General features: G+C 39.4%; 1 protein-coding gene across 1 annotated transcript in view; it reads right to left on the bottom strand.

Annotated features, from left to right (window-relative positions):
- Positions 1–13,868, bottom strand: part of slc12a5a (solute carrier family 12 member 5a) — a 168,515-nt gene extending 154,647 nt beyond the window's left edge. Inside the window, exon 1 of the mRNA XM_053498296.1 lies at positions 13,566–13,868. Coding sequence (XP_053354271.1) covers positions 13,566–13,698 — 133 coding nt within the window. The 5' untranslated portion in view covers positions 13,699–13,868. The remainder of the gene's footprint in view (positions 1–13,565) is intronic.
- Positions 13,869–18,878: the final 5,010 nt, after the last annotated feature.

Here is an 18,878-nt window from a genome sequence, read left to right as displayed (position 1 = left end):
GTACTAAGCTGAAAGGAATATATATTATGATATTATAATATGTATGGTTGATTTATTTTTGCCCATTGTGAAAGTTTGATTAGTTTTGCATGTCTCCTACTATATAGAAATGAAAAAATTGTCAAAGCATATATAAGATTACAACACAAGACTCTACTCCCAGTATTGTGTAGGTTCTCCTTGTGACACTGAGATGGCTATAAGGCCTGTAAGGATGTGGCTCCACAAAAAATCTGGTGGTGTGCTGTGGTGTTTGAGACCATGGCGTTGGCAGCAGATCCTTTGGGTGATGTAAATTGTAGAGTTGATATGTCTGCCGCATCCCATGTGTGATCAGATTGGGCTCTAGGGAGTTTAGAGGTTGGGGGAGCAGCCTTGAGCTCCTTGTCTGCCGGGTGAGCTCTGGTGCACAAGGTGTTCTGGTGCCTTTATATCATGACCATCATTGACTTATTCAGCGGGTTGTAGTGCATTGGCTTTAGGAAATGATCATAACATTTGCAACTATATATATAATATAGTTAAAATTTTATGGTTATTTATTTTTGTTCCAGTTTTCTGAATAAAATGTTACAGCAAAGTCTTTTCTTTTTTTTCTATTGGTGGAGCGCTGTATCGGGAGTACGCCTAGGGCGACATACAAACTAGAACTGCCACTTACTATAATTAGGTAATACAATGCACACACAAATTTATCCCACATAGAAGTATGATCACAGTACAATAATAAAATTGTGGCATTTGAAAATGTACGTAGTACAAGACATTGTACCAGCTGTAACAGTCAATTAAATGGCTAATTTAATGAGGCTGCAGGCAAGCCCTTTGGTTTGCAACACAATGTAGATGATGTAATTAATCAATTTGCTGGCATTGCCCAAAACATAGTTACACTCATGGAAAGACCTCAAATTAAAAGCTTGTTAAAATGTTTGTAGTGGCAATGTGACTGTACTTTTAACTACATGAGGGTCTTGTTGAACATGCTTTTTTAGTAATGTGTCAACTTAAAGTCCAGCCATGACTCGCTTGTCTTCATTTATACTGTGAGTTATCGAAAATGCAATATTTAGTATGAAAGCAATTTCAGCCATATTTCACACTTTTGTTTCCTAGAGATTCTCAGCACTTGATCTAGGCATGTGGCCATGTGTCTGTGGTTATTCACTCACTCACTCATCTTCTATACCGCTTTATCCTCAATTCAGGGCCGCAGGGACCTGCAGCCTATCACAGGGGGCTTAGGGCACGAGGTAGGGTACACCCTGGACAGGGTGCCAACCCATCGCAGGGCACACACACACACACACACACACACACACACACACACAAACTCACACACACACATACTCACACTACAGGCAATTTGGGAACGTCAATTAGCCTAACCTGCATATCTTTGGAATGTGGGAAGAAACCAGAGTTCCCAGAGGAAACCCACCAAGCATAGGGAGTATGCAAACTCCATGTACACAGAGACAGGACTTTGTGTGCATGGAGTCTGGCAGGGAATCAAACCTTGACCCTGGAGGTAGCCTCTGTGGTTATTGTACTATTGCATTATTATTGCACAGAGTAAATAACAGAAATAGTGTTTTAGATTTTTCGAAATGTGTACATGATTGCAAATGTTACAGAATCAAAACTATTCCCTAATTGATATGTCAAAAACATCATTTTTGATGTTCTTAAAGTTATACTGAATCAGCGTCAAAAGACCTAATAAATATAAAAGAACTGAACAAAATGACTAAACTAAAATTCAATAAACATAACTTAACAAAATGAATATATGCATATGACTTAAAATAGACTTTTGACATTCAACATTCTTTCATTTTCCTGATCATTGTTTTTTCAATTTTACTGTTCAGATTTTTCGTTTTGCTGATGAGTTTAGATGGGGAGTTACGCGGGTCTTACAATGCTTCTTCCTTATTGGCCAGCTCCTTTGTGCGGATATTACACAATTTATTAAAATTTTATTATTTTATTCCAGTTTTCTCAACAATGGATACATTTGAGTACTTAAAGATGCAAATGTTTCTGCATTGTTATGCTGCAACAAGACAGCTTACTGGATAATTGTAAAGGATTAGGAATAGCTCAATGGTTAACTATGGTTGAAAAGGTTTCTGGTTCAAATCCCACAACTGCCAAGTTGCTCCTGTTGGGCCCTTTAGCAAAGCCCTTAACCATCAACTGCTTACATGTATAATGAAATACAAATGTTAGTCAATCTGGATATCTGGTGTCTTCCTAAATGTAAATTATTTCAATATTTGTTATGGGGATATAGACAGAAGAAGGCATTTCCACTTCTTGCACTTTTCCTATACAATACATTATATGACAGAAAAACCTTTTTCTGGGTTAACCCAGAAGAATGTGAGTTCTAACAAATCCTTTAAGTTTCCACTACCAAGGACGCAGTAATGTAATCCTAATGCTGATACACTAATCTTGAGCATCTAGCAGCGATTATAGCCTAATAAGATTCTAAGCAACTATAGGTCAAATTTTTGTATTACTTGTAGATAATAAACCCTTTAATATATATATATAAAGCCTCATTGAAATCAGTTGAGAAGTTTTTTTTTTATATATATATATATATATATATATATATTTCTGACTTGTCTGGGGGATCCCTTAAACTGTATAAAAATAATTGGACAAACCCTCTGTGGGTCCCATAGGTTTTAAAGTGTGAACTATATGAGTGTTGGTCATTACCATCTTGGTAGGAGTTGACTTTCTAAACCCCCGTTAATCCATAAATGGGCATACAGGTGAAGTAGACAGTGGCATTTGTTGAATGTCATATTAAAAATTATACCAGATTAATAAACCAGTTAAAGATTCACATTCCCTTTATGGAACTGTAAACAAAATCACTAAACATTATTATCTGGCTTTTAGAGTTGAAAGAAAATGCAATACAGCATTAATGTTTTAAAAATAAAATCAGAACACATAGATTGAAGCTCATCTGAACAAATGGGAATTTACATATGAAATCAACAGCCATTGTGCGACATGAACTGAAATCTGCTGTGTAAAAAAAACTGAATGCAAATTACAGGCTCTTAGTAATTAAAAAAATAAAGAGTGGGATGAAGTGTGATAAAGGAAGTGAGACTATTCTCAGCACTACCTCAATCCAACAGAACAACTTGAAATTACTCCTCTGAAATATGCAGATAAAGTACCATACAATAGCCTGTTAACCTCACATCTCAATCACCTGTCAACCATTTTGACATTATTAATATTATTGTCATTATACAGCTGCACCAGCTATATATTACAATAATACATTTATATACAAACAAAGAATAAAAAAATACAATTTACCAAATACAATTGACACTAGATTTCTTTTCAGATTTTTAGTAAAGGTGCTTAACCACTATGGTATTTGTCTCAAAATTTAAAAATGAGAAATTACTATTTCTCCAAGATTAATGCAGCAACAGAAGATAACTGGCACCAGGAAGGCTGTTAATAAAAACATCAACAGCATCTAGTCAAAACTGGCATACTGACCAACACCCTCTCGTAAGCTTTCATCTCTGCATGGACATCAGTTGTAGTTCTTCCCCTCTAGTTTCTTCTCCCAACAAGCACTCAACTGAGACATCATTATACGAAGGCTTTCTAGTTCAGTGATTTTACCTACCTCGAGAGAGTCTTTAACCAACAGAAAATACCTTTATTCCTTAAGCTACACTTGGGAAAAGTGCTGCTTTGGGCTACCACTGTCTGGATCCAGGGTGATAAAACTTTAACTTTCTATGCCAACTAATTGATTTGTTCACAAGTGTTTTGACCATTCTCCTGAGGGCAAAGAGATGAGAGAACAGCTGCTCTGAAAAACACTGCCAAGTGGAATCAGCCGACGCTTTAAGCTGGCTTTTGCCTGGAAGTGCTTGTGGAACTGGCATGCTACTATGACGAGTCAACTCTACACTCACTGACTGTCATGGCCATTCCCCTGCATTATCCTATTCACAACTACCAAGTTCACAAAAGGGTTGGTGAGCTCAGTTCCTGACACAGGTAAAATTCTGTCGAGCAACAAAAATTAAAAAAGAGGAAGCTGTACTGTAAGTCTAGTCTGGCCAGTCTAACCTGTGGCACAGTCCACTTGTCCACAGTGCACTATGAAAAAGGGAACACTAGTACCCCCCACAATAATTCTTTGACTCTAGCAGATCAAAACTCTGATGCTGATGCAATGGCAGGTCGGTAAAATGGTATAAAGGATTTGGTAGAATGGTTTAACTGTTTAGATGGATCTGCATACTTCTTTATGATCTTTAATTACCATAGGAATCTGGAATTCTTGAGAACTGCCCAAACTCATTTGTAGGGGCAGTGTTATTTTTCATGCACTCTCAAATCATACTTTCTTACTAACCAAAGGGCACTAAAAGTCCCATAACTCCAAAAAGTCCCGTTTCTTAATAACGTAGGATTTGCTACAATGATTTTTTTAGTTTAAAACTACATTTTAAAATTCACACCACAGATAAAAAATTTTGGCCAGCTAGGATTCTTCCCAAAATTAGATACACCATGCTGAACTTCCAGATAAGCTCCATATGATTTGCTATGATCTGAAGAATTTGCCAGTTTAGGATCGACTATGGGAAAAGCCCCTTACAAAGAATCGAACCTACTATACCTTACTATTTGCTATGAATTGTCAAAAATGATCAAAAACGGCTATGACTGTTGTTTCGGATAACAACAGAAACAGGAACCACCTAGAATATCCATTTTTTTGTTACTTATTAATACAGAAGGTAGAAATCTGCACTGCCATAATAGACATCACTATATGCAGTGTAGTATATTTTGAAGCACATCATTTGGTAGTTTCGTGCTCAATGTTTGAATGTGTAAAAATGGTAGTTAAGTGTTTAGCACTGTCACCTCATATCTCTAGGGGCGCAGATTTAGATTTTGCCTCTGGTCCTGTGTGTGCGGAGTTGATATGTTTTAATGTGGTTAGTTTCCTCCAGGCACTCTGGTTTCCTCTAACAGTCCAAAGACATGCACAGCAGCTTAGCAGGTCACATTGAGTGTCTTCTTGTCTTATTGAGGAGCTGAGGAAGTGAATACAAGATGCTGAGCACAGACCTCTAATAATTCAATCTTGTTATTGTTAGTCCTGAAATCTGAAAGTTCATGGTACATTAAATGTAGAAAATAAATACAAACTTGTGTCCAGGGTGGCATAGTGGTGTGTTGCTTTACACCTCCTGGGTCAGGGTTCGAGTCCCACCTCTGTGTGCTGGGAATTTGCATGTTCTCCCCGTGCTTCGTGGGTTTCCTCCCACAGTGTGTAAGTGTGTATGTGTGTGTGCCCTGTGATGAATTGACACCCTGTCTAGGGTGTACCCTGTCTTGTACCCTAAGTCTCCTGGGATAGGCTCCAGACCATTCATGACTCTAAATACAGAATTGAGTGGTATAGACAAAGAGTGAGTGAGTGAGAACTTGTGTCCAAATGTCTGCCTTGTAGTGTACATTTATTTGGCTCGTGCTTTAATCCAAAGTGACATTCTAGTGACAAAAATATATGAAGCCCATATGCAGAACTCACAAAGTATAGAAAAGAAAGCTTTATTACATTGATAAGTCAGTAACAAAAACTCCACTGCACCTAAAGAAGAAAGTGCTCACTGCCTTGTACCACAGATTAAAAGAGCTGCACCAATGGGACTAGAGCAATCATAGTTAAAAGAAATGCAAGAATGTATTGAAGTACAGAGCTTTAGCAAGCCAAATACAGTTGCCTTGCATAAAGAGGCAACCCTAAAATGCTATCAGTTTCTTTTACATAGCGTACAGGTAGCTTTATATTGATATATGAAAACTGATATTAAGGCTGCCTTGGCATCACTGAAGTTTAATCCGCCATCCAGTATAGTTAGATTAGGTTGTACAGTAACTGGACCAGTCTTTGGTTTACATGCCCAGGAAATACTAAATAATCACCTTCTTCTGTCTGTACAAGCAAAAATGTGCCACAACAGATTTCACTTGGTGCTGATCTAAGCACATTATTACAGCATAGTTGAGCTGTAAAGACTAAAACAGAGGATTCAGTGACCTATGTAGGATGCAGTGTGGACCACATCTGTGCTGCCAGGTGGTTTTGTGCCAGAACAATCTGTGATTAAAACCTTTAAGGCATGATTCACGGCAGATTTCCTTTAGGATAGCTTTTCTGGCTGCTTGCTGTGTGGACATATCTCAATAGTAAGTGATGAGTGAAAGTGACAAGAATTAGTCAGTCGAGCGTTCTCCTTCAAGGTCCTTTAATGTTTTCCTTGCAAAGAGGGACACAGTTACTCGGAAAAACTTTGTTGGGAGTGTGATCTTTGGTTAGTTTAATTAATTCTCTAGTAAGATTCTGAGACATTAGTATCTCAATAGATTTCACAGGATTAGATAACATACCCCTTAAATCACTGGTTCTCAACCCTGGTCCTGTAGGACCCCCTGTCCTTCACATTTTAGTGTTTTCTCAGCTTCCAGCATGCCTGTTTTACATAATTAACTAATTAACTACCCATTTTTAAACAGAGGTAGGTGTGGTAGAGCAAAGAAACAGGAAAAATGATCAGGGCAACCAGTGTGAATCACTGCCTTCAAGTCATTCTTTTGCTCAGTAGGACATATTATTAACAGTTTAAGTTATATCCAGTTTTAACAGGCTCATGAGACTGAGCACTGTCATCATATAATATCACATTTTCTCCCAACTGCATTGTCTGTAAATCCTTGTATCCGCATTCAAGTACCACTGGGTATTAGTCCTTTACTGAACTTCTTCCTGTTTGCAGACATTGATCAAGTTTGATAATTATCAGGTGATAATAATTAGGAACGGGGAAAGAAGAAATGACAGTGGAAATTTAGAATAGGCAGCACGGTAGAGTAGTGGTTAGCACTGTCGCCTTGCACCTACAGGGCCCGAGTTCAATTCCTTCCTGGGGAGTCTGCATGTTCTCCCTGTGCTTGGTGTCCAAAGCCATGCAGATTAGGTTGTGCGAACTGGTGTTACCAAATTGCCTGTAGTGTGTGAGTGTGCCCTGTGATGAATTGGCACCATGTCCAGTTGTGCCCAAAGTATAGAAGAAGACTTCTGAATGAAAAATAAACAGCATCAGAGTTTGGGATGCAGGAGAATAAAGTATGATACAGTATTTGTCCCAGTTATTGGTGGCATTTGGTATTGTGCAGCAAGGTATAAGCTTGTTACGAACCCTTCTGTAGCAACATGATACACAGCCTCCGCATTCAAAATGAATGGAAATATGTATCACGGGCCACTCCAGTTGGACAAAAACAGCCAGAGGCTGAGCAGTAGCCTTTTATCGGCTGCATGTGTGAGGCTACAGTTACAAGGTGATGAATTTGCTATTAGTACTAGTAATAAAATTTGTATTAGTAATTAAATGAGAAATGAGTAAAACTTGACTACTTTCAAAAGAAACTGCAATGATGGTTCTTGACTCATAGAACCACACTTACAAAGTACATAACATTCCACCATTCCACTAAACTTGGCAAAATAAGCTTGTTGTCAGGAACAGTCACTTACACAACAATGCCCAAAAGATTATTTCTATTATTTATATCTACCAGTCCTAACAATGATAAAAAATGTGATTATTAATACAAATTGAAAGCTGCTTAAAGTAAGATTTTTAAGAAAGATATTGGGGAAAAGTGGTATTTAGACATCAAAAAATGTGCTTTAATGTGATCTGGTTTGCACCTTGTCAACAAGCTTTATTAAAAATTACATAGCAGACATCACATGGGTGCAACAAAAATGCAGACAACCTGGTTTCCTTTTATTTATATTCCTTTCAGTTATATTCTGTTCTTTTTCATTCCTTTAATTTCCTTTTTAGCCTTGCACAACGCACCCTTACACACACACACACACACACACACACACACACACATACTGTACACACACAAATGATGCAGTGGAGCCGGTAAAGATTAAAAAGAGACAATAGATCTTCTTAGATATATGTGGCTTACCTCATTGTTATTACATAAGTTAACAAAATACAAGTTTAAAAAGAATTGTACCGTTGTATGCGAAAGAAAAGTAATATCTGCACACCTGGGACTAAAACAAATCAGTCTCAGTAAACTGCAGCCCCTCAGGGTTGGTTTGCCAGACATACACAATGCCTGTGTCTGAAGAGCGAGCCTTCTGTAAGAAAACTTAAGACATATGCATGTGCTAATTTTATTTCTAATAAACAATACACTTGGCTTAGGCCAGTAAACATAAGTGTTGTGTAATGTGTAATCATATTATACAAATGACACATAGTCAATTTATTAGTTCAGAGCAAAAAAGCGGGAAAAAATATCTTATGGACTGCAGCTATACAAGACCACTTTATTTCAAGGAAATCCTCACATACAGGGAAACTCCACTTTTTTATACTACACTCTTCATCTCCAGCGTTGTTATGTACTCATATCACATAATCTACACCCACTCGATTCATGAGTCATTCTATAATTTGTGTTAAATTTCACATAAGTAAAAAGGTACAAACACAATGATCTTTCTCAGTAGAACAAATAGTGGTTCAAGTTAGTAAATTCCTTCAGTGCAGCAAACCTACTAATTGCAAAGCAATATTTTTTTCTTTTTTTTTGTATTAACTGTATTATTTATGTACACTGCTAAATATTACAGTTAACAGTTCCCTTTTTTTGACCCTTGATTTTAGTATACTCGCCTGTCTGAACAATTCTCATTTTTATGAACAGCTTAACATTAAGATCATTAATATATTAATATACTCAATGACAATGAGCTATTATAGATAAAATATAAAAGAGAAACGAGAGAACATTCACTAATGTGGGTTTAAAATGTGAGCCAATGAGAAGTATGACATGTAATGGGGCACTTGGCACTGGGAGAAAATAATGCTTGACCTGCAGGATCTTAGTTAGTCTTAGCTGTCCAAACTTTTGCAGAAATAAATAAATTGATATTTTCTAATATCATGAATTTTTTTTGTTGTTTAACGCTACTGACCAAAAATAGTCAATTTGGCAACATTATGATAATCTTTAAGCAATGTGAAGCATAAGGTTTGTGTGAAATTATAACATGCTTTCCCTTAAAAGGTAAATGTGATTTATTAATACCTTCTAAAGCGTTAGATATCATAGCCCTTAAATCAGTGAATCTTAACCCTGGTCCTGTACAAACCCCTGTCATTCACAATTTACATGGAATGTACCCCAGATTATAGAATGACTCTCATATACTGTCTGTAAACTGTAATAACATAGTGAGTAATTTAATATACACAGATCCCATATGGGATATTAGAAATATTAGGAATATTCTTTTGGGCCTAAGTACTAGTATAGCATCAGATAGAAAGACCATTGGTTCACTGAGGGTACTGAGGGTAATATAAGGGGAAAAAAATCTTGCACAAATCTGGGCAAAAAAACATTTTAGCTTCTGACATTACCTGAACATTCTGCCACACGGTTCTTAATAATGTTAATAGAGCTTTTCTGCTTTTCTGCTGGATGCCAATAAACTCCACGATGCTCTTTGCCAGCAGGCCCACTCAAATTATTAACCAGAGTGTACAGACAGTCACCATGCATCAATAACCAAATTATCAGCACATTATGCAACTAAAAATAACACTCACAATTAGGGGTCCAAACCCTGTTTGCAACTGTTAGGATTGTGAGGTATTTAAGCACAACGCTTGTTGGTTTTGTTTGTAATTTTTCTTCCTCATTGTGCACATTGTTCAGTTCCGATTCTTTAGTCAGATTAGATTTACATGTAACATAACAGTTCGCATTATAATTGCAAGTGACTTTTTCTGACTATGGATGTGTCTAGTATCTAAAACAACATGTCTTTGCTTGTGTTTTGCCTCCTAATGCTCTTTAGTTTTCCCTGGCACTGCAGCTGTGTTTATTGATGGCCATGGTTTGTCATTTCCTTTGAAATGATCTCAAACACTGCTTAACTTCTGTAGGTTCTCCCCAGTTTTGCTTGGACAGACTCATTGCCCCAAATTTTTACTAAATCACCAATTTCACTTTCCCACTACTATCTTCCTTGTTTAAATGAAATCCCTTTGCTTCCAGGGCTGACTGATGACATCAGCGCCCTACGCATGCGCATAAATACTCATTCGAGACACATGATGGGTTTCCGATATATGACAGGGTATCAAAAAGTTTCAAGATTAGCACGTCTCATATCCAGTTGCTTTCATCATACGTGTCATCCCTCAGATGCCTTAAAACCTGCCAGCAGAAGGCCTATTGATGGTCTGGCACCTGAGGATAAATTCTCTATGAATAATGCCGTGAATGTTGGAAACGATGACGAGCATATGCACTTGGTCGAAATGCAGACCTGTCCGTCTTATTCAGTCATTGCTATGATAAGCTCTTCCACTGTGAAGATTGTTGCTTCATCTTAGGGTCGTACCATACACCCAAGTTTCATCACCGGTAATAAGCCTTGACATAAAGGACGGGTCATCCACAGCATGCTGATGGCGTTCTTGGCAGATGCCCAAGAAGACAAGATGCCCTGTCTACTCCTGGGTCACAGCAGCCTGGGATGAAATTGGCAGCAACATGGCATATGTTCAAATCTCACGTGAGGATTGCCTGAACTGTTCAGACACCAACAATGGCAGCAACAGGATATACGGCATTGCTGTGATAATCTCCACTTGGATTTCCTAGGATGATTTTATTAATTGAAAGCCTTATCACATCAGCCAATCAGCTTTGAGGCTGCATTTAACAGGTTAAACATTAAGCTAGTGTCACAAAAAATTATGTCTTGAATATTACTGACTGTCTCAGTCACAGCATGTGAGTAATGAAGAACACCCTTAGTTTGCTACATTGTTGTAGGAAAAGATTCATTGGTGGCATTTGTTGAGGTTCTGATTATTCGAGCTTTGTGACATGGTGCATTATCCTTGGAAGTAGCCATCAGAGGATGGGTACATGGTGGTCATAAAGGGATGGACATGGTTAGAAACAATGCTCAGGTAGCCCATGGCATTTAAACGATGCCTAATTGGCACTAAAGGGCCTAAAGTGTGCCAAGAAAACATCCCCCACACCATTACACCACCACCACCAGCCTGCACAGTGGTAACAAGGCATGATGGATCCATGTTCTCATTATGTTTACACCAAATTCTGACTCTACCATTTGAATGTCTCAACAGAAATCGAGACTCATCACACCAGGCAACATTTTTCCAGTCTTCAACTGTCCAATTTTGGTGAGCTTGTGCAAATTGTAGCCTCTATTCTATATTTGTAGTGGAGATGAGTGGTACCCAGTGGGGTCTTCTGCTGTTGTAGCCCATCTGCCTCAAGGTTGTGCGTGTTGTGGCACAAATGCTTTGCTGCATACCTCGGTTGTAACGAGTAGTCAAAGTTGCTCTTCTATCAGTTTGAATCAGTCGGCCCATTCTCCTCTGACTTCTAGCATCAACAAGGCATATATATATATATATATATATATATATATATATATATATATATATATATTTTTTTTTTTTTTTGTGTATGCCTAATCTAAAAATCTTATGCCGCTCTTTTTCATGAATGTTGCTTGCAGCAGTATTTAACGTTATGCTATACATGGTAACATTAATTAGAAGGAACCTACTGTCATTGTATTTATTCATATGTTTAGGCCAAGACTAAGCTGCAACAATGTATGTAAAAAGCAAAGTGAAAATAGCAGTAGACAATGCACTTTAGCTCCCTCTATCTGTGTGGCTTTAAAAAATACAGCGATCTCGCTTCCTGTACACAATATAAACAAGATCATCTATAGTGTAAAAAAAAAACAAGGGAAAAAAACGGTTGCCTTGATGCTTTTCTGCAAGGGATCACCATTTCTACATGTATGACTGTGTTGAATAAACAAAGCTTTCTGCTCTCTCTTTTCTGCACAGTCAGGCACCGAATTGCAGGCATCTTACGAGGAACCCCACTGTGTCTATTTATTTTACAATAAACCTTAGGAATAATAATCATATGCGACTTGTTTAAAAAAAGACGATTATTCTAAGCAAAGCCATTTCTGCTGTATTATCATCTTCTTACACCAGACCAAGCATGCCACCAATCGCAGAACAAATGGCAACTGTTACCATGGAAACGTTGTCAGAGATTGAACCGAAGACAAGTGCTTCACCAAGGCTATACGCAGTATCTAGGTGACTACACGTGCACACCTTGTAAAAGTCTTTCTCATTTGTACAGACACAAATCTGCTGTTATGCCAACACACGTGCCGAGGAGGCTTCCGGCACGCTAGTGTTATAAAACAGACTGAAACTACAGTATATAGGGCTCTCTGTATAATGAGGAAATGTCTGACAGTCTGAAAGGAAATTGTGACCATATGTCATTTCAGTCAATCAAACTGATTTCTAATGAAATATAATATTCAAATGTAACACATTTCAGTGGCTCACGTGACTGCAAACATATATCAGATTTCTTTATTGAAAGGTATGTTTTGGTTAATATGCACACACATAAAATGCTATAATAAGGCAAACCTTTGCCACAATAAAATAGTGGATTTTATATTTGAATGTTGCATCTGCACAACTTTGTACCGTACCTGTCAGTTGAAACAGTTCTGAACTAGAGAAAGTCCTGTCTATTGAGGCATCTGGGGCAATTATGACAAGTGAAATAATCCACATAATGGAAGATATTACATTGTGATTCACTACATAAATGGCCCATACAATGAAATTCACCACACTCGCTTGAAGAGCACAGGTTGCACTGTATTAAAACCGAGATTCACCAGGCAAGGTTACTTAGGCTGTCAGAGATACAGTATTATATCTCCATGCATAGCATAAGCTTAAAGCATCCACCCCTGTCACCTTTTTTACATGTCCATATGTCTGAAATCCATCATCATCGCCACAAACTAATATGGAACAAAATGTGCTTCTTTTTTTTTTTTTTTTTTTGCATTTTTTTATTATGATTAGCTAAGATTAAACAATTCTAGCAACAGAACTGCTGAGATTATTGCAGGTATTATTGTAGGTGCATGACAACATCATTGTATAGTCATGTATTAAATAGATTAGAGATCTTTATTAGTAGATCATTTCTAAGAAAAGACTTGAGTAGACACATATGTACTGCACTCACAATGGAAAGTGTTGTGCATTAATAAAGTGAGAAATATTTAGAAGGAAATGATGATGATGATGATGATGATATTTTACATGAGCCAAGACTTTTTTTTATTATTATTATTTTAATATAGTGCAGCATGAGATGAGTCTGGGAGGACCTGTAGATGTAGAAATGCAGTCACTGTGTGTCACTTGGAATTCTGCACACGTATCTCACAAACACACACACACACACACACAGAGATAACGGTACAGTGCATGAAGGCGGCTTCGCTTTGCGCGCTCACAGGTGTGATATAACACTCCACATCCTACCTTTAGCCAGGTCATCTGCGCATTCTTTGTCCGAGGAGCTCGGGTTGGGTTCGTCCCCTTCGAACAGCTGGTTGATTTCTCCCAGCTCGCCGTCACTCCGGGATGAAGCACTGACTGTGAACCTCTGGCTCATGGTGCTCAGGCGATGCTCGGTGCTGGAATTCGCTGCGGTGCAGATGTTACCGATCGGCCACCCACAGCGACACCCACACCGAGAGCCTTAACCTCGGACTTACTCTAGACGCGGAGGGAGATGACTATTCACTGGAATAAACAAATCGATTAGATATATTTTTTTCCCCGTCTGCGGCTCTCGGGCTCGGTATGGTTCGTTGCATGAGATCTTGAATGAGTTGCAAGCTGCTCATCAACCGGTGTCTTGGACCGCCTGCGTATCGAGGTCCTAGCGCCGGCAGGAGCGCGCGCGCACACACACACACACACGCGCGTAGACAGACAGACTGACAGGGCTACAAGACTGACAAGCGCGTCATTACCCCACAGTCACAGCCTGAACTCAGATACACCAGGCACAGTTGAATTTCCAAAATGTCTTTGCTTTGCTTTCCTAAAAACAATCAATTAAAAAAAAAAAACATCAATTAAAACATTTCTATCAGATGTTAGCACTGAGGCCTCGCACCCACAGGGTTAGGGGTTCGATTCCCTCCACAGGTCTGTGTGCGTTGAGGTAAATGTTTTCCCTGTGCTTGGTGGGTTTTCACCCACAGTCCGAAGATATGCAAGTTAGGCCAAAATGTGTGTGTGTGTGTGTGCCAATTGGGATGGATTGGGACCCTGTTCTTGCAGTCACAGAATATCACAGGACTAAAACAAAAACATGATAAATCTCTAAAATTATACGAATACATAAAACATGATTTTATTTAATTTTAATTGCATGTGCAACAAAAAATATAATAATAATAATAATAATAATAATAATCATCTCTTGCCTCTGTATGGAGTTTGCATGTTCTCCTCGTGCTTGGTGGGTTTTCTCACCTCTGGTTACCTCATACAGTCCAAATACCTCCCCTATCCAGACCCCCTGAGACCCTGTATGGGATAAGCAGTGAAGAAGATGAATGAATGAATCCAAGTGTTCACGAAGTAATTATGCTACCATATACCAAAAACATGCCTGTTATGGCTTGTTAAAACTAACTGGGAAAAAAATACAATTTGAATCACATTTTGGTTGTTTTAGGTTTTAAACTCTTAACGAGACCTACCTTAACTCAACAATACATTCTTATTTGACATCTACACATGTCGTTCCTGAGCTGCCAGTGATCCAGACTCCCTCTGCCCTCCAGACCTGTTTGACCCATGCTGATGCTCCGTTTCTGGTTGGAGATCTCGTCACATGGATGCCCCGTGTGTCTCTTTGGGATGCGTCTGGTGTCTGTGGATGGTTTCACTCTACCATAAGGACAGTACTGACCTCGACTGGTGTTGACAGCTGTTTCTCTGAAGACTTGACTTGGCTGCAGTTGCTCGATAGTTTAGGACTGGAATTTCATACAAGTCTACCTGAGTCTCCAATAACTACCTGGACTTCATATTAACATCAATTAACATCAACTATTATGGCTGAACTGGCTGCCTCCTAACAGACAGTATGAATGCAGATAAATTCCTGCTTTATGTTTCACCCAAATAAGGATGGGTTCCCTGTTGAATCTGGTTCCTCTCAAGGTTTCTTCCTATTACCATCTCAGGGGGGTTTTCCTTGCCACTGTCGTCCTCGGCGTGCTCACCAGGGACAATCTGATCATTTTGATTCATACACATTCACATTCCATAGAAACTTAAATAATTATTTTGATTGTGTAAAGCTGCTTTGCGACAATGACAATTGTTAATAGCGCTATACAAATAAAATTTAATTTAATTTAATTCTGTGATCTTGCTGATAATTTTCAACCTGCATTATGTTGCTGTGCAACAGCACAGACAAGGTGAACTACTACTGCAGCCAACTGAGCATCTTTTAACCCTACCACTCTTACTCACTTATTCTCATTTATCATCTATACCGCTATATTCTGTGTACAGGGTCGCGGGGGCCTGGAGCCTATCCCAGGAGACTTAGGGCACGAGGTGAGGTACACACGGGGGGGATTGCCAGGGTAGTTCCATACTATTTGGAAACGCCAGCAGGCCTAATCTGCAGGTCTTTAGACTGTGGAAGGAAACTGGAGCACCTGGAAAAAAACCACCAAGCACGGCATAACATGCAAAATCCATGCACAACACATCCAAAGTGGGAATCGAACACTGCAAGGCTGCAGTCTTAACCACTAAGCCACCGTACCCCCCATTCGTTTAATCTTACTCTATTATATTTCTGCTGAATTGCTACTGGTAATTTTGTGGCAGTTATTTTGTTAAAGTTTTAGTAGTTTTCAAGTTGATGGAATAGCTGTGTCATGCGGTGAGTGTGTGCCTTATACAATCTCTGGCTCATCATCAGGATCAACTTTTTTCATGACGTCTTCATATAGTAATGTTTGGAATAAAAGACTGGCATACATTTTCTGTAAGATTGTGAAAGTATTGGCCAAACTTTATACTGATATGTGATTTTAAAACAAAGTCCTAAATGTTAGTCTGAATAACACTCTGTAATTAATTCCCTAAATTAAGAGAACCAGGAATAGGGTTTAGCTTTAGTGTTTTCCAAACCAGTCATACAATTCTAAAAGTAAAGATCACAGTAGAAAAATACCAATAAAAGAAAGAAAGTTTTTTTGAGTACTCTGGTTACCTTGAACAGCCCGAAACATGCTCTGTGGGCTAACTGGCAGTTTCAAACTGCCTATACTGTATGATCGGGTGTTAATTTCTGTGCACATATCAGAATCAGAATCAGTAAGAGTTTTATTGCCAAGTACGCTTGCACGTACAAGGAATTTGTTTTAGTGACAGAGCTTCCAAAACAAAAAACAAATGAAAGGCAAAACAGCATTAAAAAAAAAGTTGACATCAAATGGAGTATGGTGTAACACACTTTTAGATCAGTTACATAAATTTCTGAAATCTGTGGTATTATACAGTATATTGCACAGTGGTGCTGTACACAATATTGCACATATATTTATTGACAGTTAGAATGATGTTTAATTGTTCATGAGGTAGATTACCTGGGTAAAAAACAGTTTTTGTGCCTGGCTGTCCTGGTGTTTGGTGCTCTATAGCGTCGGGCCGACGACAAAAGTTCAAATAGAAGGTGGCTTGGGTGTGAGGGGTCCAAAGTGATATTCAGAGCCCTTTTCTTCACTCTGGATGTATACGGTTCTTGCAGCGTGGGAAGGGGAGTGCCAATAATTTTTTCAGCAGTCCAAACCATCCTTTGTAGTCTTTTGATGTCTGCTTTCGTAGCTGAGCAAAACCAGACAGTTATTGAAGTGCACAGGATGGATTCAGTGATGGCTAAGTAGAACTGTGTGAGCAGCTCCTGTGGCAGGTTGAATTTCTTCAGCTGGTGAAGGAAATACAACCTCTGGTGGGCCTTTAACAATGGAGTTAATATGAATGTCCCACTTCAGGTCCTGAGAGATGGTCGTGCCCAGGAACTGGAAAGACTCAACTGCTGTCACAGTGCTGTACATGATGGTGAGTGGGGAAAGTGCAGGTGGGTTTCTCCTAAAGTCCACGATCATCTCCACTGTTTTAAGCGTGTTCAGCTCCAGGTTGTTGTGACTGCACCAGACAGCCAGACTCGTCACCATCCTGGATGAGGCCGATGATTGTAGTGTCATCTGCAAATTTCAGGAGCTTGACAGTGGGGTCTGTAGAGGTGCAGTCATTGGTGTAGAGGGAGAAGAGCAGTGGGGAGAGAATGCATCCCTGAGGGGCTCCAGTATTGGTGGTGTGGCTGTTGGACATGAATTTCCCCAGTCTCACTAGCTGCTGCCTGTCTGTCAGAAAGCTGGTGATCCAGTGACAGATAGAGCTAGGAACAGAGAGCTGGTTTAGTTTGGTCTGAAGCAGTGCTGGGATGATCGTATTAAAAGCTGATGGAAAGTCTATAAAAAAGACACTTACATAAGCCCCTGGTTTGTCCAGATGTTGAAGGATGAAGTGCAGTCCCATGTTGACTGCATCATCAACAGACCTGTTTGCTCTATAAGCAAACTGCAGGGGGTCCAGTAAGGGTCCTGTGATGTCCCTTAGATAGGCCAACACCAGTCTTTCAAATGACTTCATGACCACAGATGTTAGGCCGACTGGTCTGTAGTTATTAAGTTATTTTTTTGGAATGGGGATGATTGTGGAACGTTTAAAGCAGGTAGACACTTCACATTGTTTAGTGATCTGTTGAAGGTCTGTGTGAAGATGGGAGCCAGCTGGTCAGCACAGGATTTCAGACAGGCTGGTATCATGCCGTCTGGGCCTGGAGCTTTCCTTTTCTTTTGTTTCAGAAAGATCTGACAAACATCCTTTTCACAGACCTGGGGCCTCATGTACAAAGACTTGCGTTGAATTCATACTAAAACATTGCGTACGGACAAAGCTGTAAATGTGCGCACTAAGTAAAAAAATGTGATGTATAAAACACTGCGTACGCGGAATCCCACGCATATTCTCTTTGTACATCCGAATTACCATGAAATTGAGCGCACATGCACGAGCGCAAAACCCCGCATTTCCAGCACTCCCTCCAGTGCTGAAGCCCGTCCGTCAGGCCGCGTCTTGACGCATGCTGTTCTGGAGTCACAACAGCAAATTGTTAGAGCCATCGGAGAAATTAACAGTCACCTGAAAAATATAACTGATGCACTCACAGACATAAGCCAGTCATTAAAGGAATTGGTCCAAAAATAAACTTTGTCTCTCTGGTCCTATCGTGCACCCTGCCACCTTGGAGCCTCATCCCAACCATGCTGTTTGTGGGGATGAATAAATCATGGGTTGACCCAGGCCACCTTGCCACAATATTTGTTAGGCGCATTTGAGCATCACATATTATTTGCACATTTATTGAATGGAAATGTTTCCAATTCACATATGCAAATTCGTCTTCAGATGGCGCCTTTATAGCAATGTGCGTGCAGTCGATCGCTCCGATTACATTAGGAAAACCGGTGATCGCTGCAAATTGCGCTTTAATGTTTGTCTGGTCAACTGCATGGTATGGAACCTTATATACCTGCTAGACATGCGGATGATCCCGTCCCATACAGCTGGCATTGCACGGCTCAAAGACGACTGGCTTAACCCCGAGCGGTCTGCCAGTTCCCTTTGGAAAGAACCAGTTGCCAGGAAACCAAGCGTTGTCAGCACCTGTAAGGGAACAGGTAATGC

Source organism: Clarias gariepinus, chromosome 6 (assembly GCF_024256425.1).
Source record: "Clarias gariepinus isolate MV-2021 ecotype Netherlands chromosome 6, CGAR_prim_01v2, whole genome shotgun sequence".
NCBI classification, from domain to species: Eukaryota; Metazoa; Chordata; class Actinopteri; order Siluriformes; family Clariidae; genus Clarias; species Clarias gariepinus.
The sequence above is the reverse complement of the archived record's forward strand: the minus strand, read 5'-3'. Positions and strand labels throughout refer to the sequence as shown.